Here is a 1,741-nt window from a genome sequence, read left to right on the forward strand (position 1 = left end):
TACTATACAGCTATTCAATGATTGGTTTGGTGTAATGAATACGAAATTGCCTAAGGATACATTTTTAAGCATTTATGGTTTAGAGTTGGAAAAACAAAATCATATTTTCAATCAAATGAATGAGTTTACTAAGACAATGAGAGTTCATCAGAAGCAAAAAATATACAAGTGTGGAACTCGACCTAAAACAAAATTACATAATGAACAAACGTTGAAACTATTTCAAAAAGGTATTACTTTACATTGCATAAAGAAGATAAAAACATAATATAAGTAGTTAGATAACAATAGACTGTTTTTAGGTATACTTATATCAAATACTTCTTACTGCCAGATTTAAAAAATAGATATGATGACATAGAATATATAATGACCAGACGTCTTAATCAAGATGTCCTGGAAAATCTTTTCAGCTTTTTAAAAGGGATGATGTGTTCAGCATATCAACTAAAATCCCTTGAATTTAAATATTGGTCAGTTCAAATGCGTACATTAATCTAATTAATAATTTCAAAATATAATTTTTTTTATTTTATAAATTAGTTTAAGATATTACTTACTTGGTAAACATTCAAAAGCAGTATTTACTGAAAATTGTAATGCAGAGGATAGTAATGACTAATGAAGAATGTTTATTTCATTGTTTATCAGGTAGTATTATTAAAGACGGAACTGAAATTACTTCAGATGATTTGCCAGATAGCACTTTTGAGAATACTGAAGAATTGGCTACAGTAGAATCTGGTTTAGGTTGTACTCAAATTGAAATTCTTTCAGAAAATATGGATTTACTAAATGATTTTGAATCTGAAGTAAGTGTTATTTAATAGGTAATATAATTAATAATAAAAACAAACCTAGTAACTTAACTTAGACAATTTTATAATAATTATTTACCATCATTTTTTTCTTAGTGTACACAGAGTAATAACATCGTCGAGGAAGATTGATTAGAGTATGTATCTGATTATGTTGCTCATCGTTTTGCAAATGAGTTCCCATGGTTGGCAAAAGGTACATGTTCCATAGAAGATAATGAAAATTCTAAAACTTGGACAGAACAGATCTCTAAAGAAAATTTAACAATACCTGAGCTGTTTAAATCTACAAAAAGATTAGAAGATTAGTTTAATAAATTTCATCGGAATAGTTTAAGCAAAGAATCAAAAATTATTAAGACAGTCACTGAGATGCTACTTAAGAGAGATGAAAATTATGTTGTTAACTTGCCACTTAAGGTTGCAGAATGTCTTGTTCGTACAAGAACATTTATCAGGCTGAATTATCTAAATAAAAAAATATTAGAATTAGCCACAAAAAATAAAATTGAAAAACAAAGAAAACTAAAAAAATTTGGTGTTTTAAAATAAATAAAGAGATAATAATTTATGGTTTAGTTTAAACTTTTTATATAAACCTTTTTTATCTGGCCCGCATTACATTTTAAAATTACATCATACAATTTTAAAGTCGATTGTCTATAGTATAAAAATCGTCTTACAGATGAAACATTAGGCCACCTACTTCGTGTTTCTCTTCCGAAATAGAAGTTGATTTTTCTGCGTTATCATTAGCAGTCATATGTCCTCAAAACTCACATTAAACAAATAGGTACTAATAGTATTATTTATATTTAATTAAATTAATTTTTATAACATTTTTTGTATTAGTATTTTTGTATTTAGTAATAGTATTATTTATATTTAATTATTTATAATAACCTTTTCACTGTTAATATTTA

At 25.9% G+C, this 1,741-nt stretch overlaps 1 protein-coding gene across 2 annotated transcripts; it reads left to right on the plus strand.

Annotated features, from left to right (window-relative positions):
- Positions 1-1,287, plus strand: LOC112599047. Of its 2 annotated transcripts, XM_025345763.1 has the most exons (3): positions 1-230; positions 652-812; positions 915-1,287. In XM_025345763.1, exons 1-3 carry the CDS (start codon positions 35-37, stop codon positions 948-950), a joined length of 393 nt encoding a protein of 130 aa, XP_025201548.1. In that variant the 5' UTR covers positions 1-34; the 3' UTR covers positions 951-1,287. The 2 variants fall into 2 exon arrangements, 1 of the variants encoding a protein (XP_025201548.1); XR_003114920.1 differs by lacking the exons at positions 652-812; positions 915-1,287 and adding an exon at positions 303-425 and having other exon boundaries at positions 163-230.
- The last annotated feature ends 454 nt before the right edge of the window (positions 1,288-1,741 follow it).

This window comes from Melanaphis sacchari, unplaced genomic scaffold (assembly GCF_002803265.2).
Source record: "Melanaphis sacchari strain LSU unplaced genomic scaffold, SCAv2.0 Contig0_pilon_pilon, whole genome shotgun sequence".
Classification (NCBI taxonomy): Eukaryota; Metazoa; Arthropoda; class Insecta; order Hemiptera; family Aphididae; genus Melanaphis; species Melanaphis sacchari.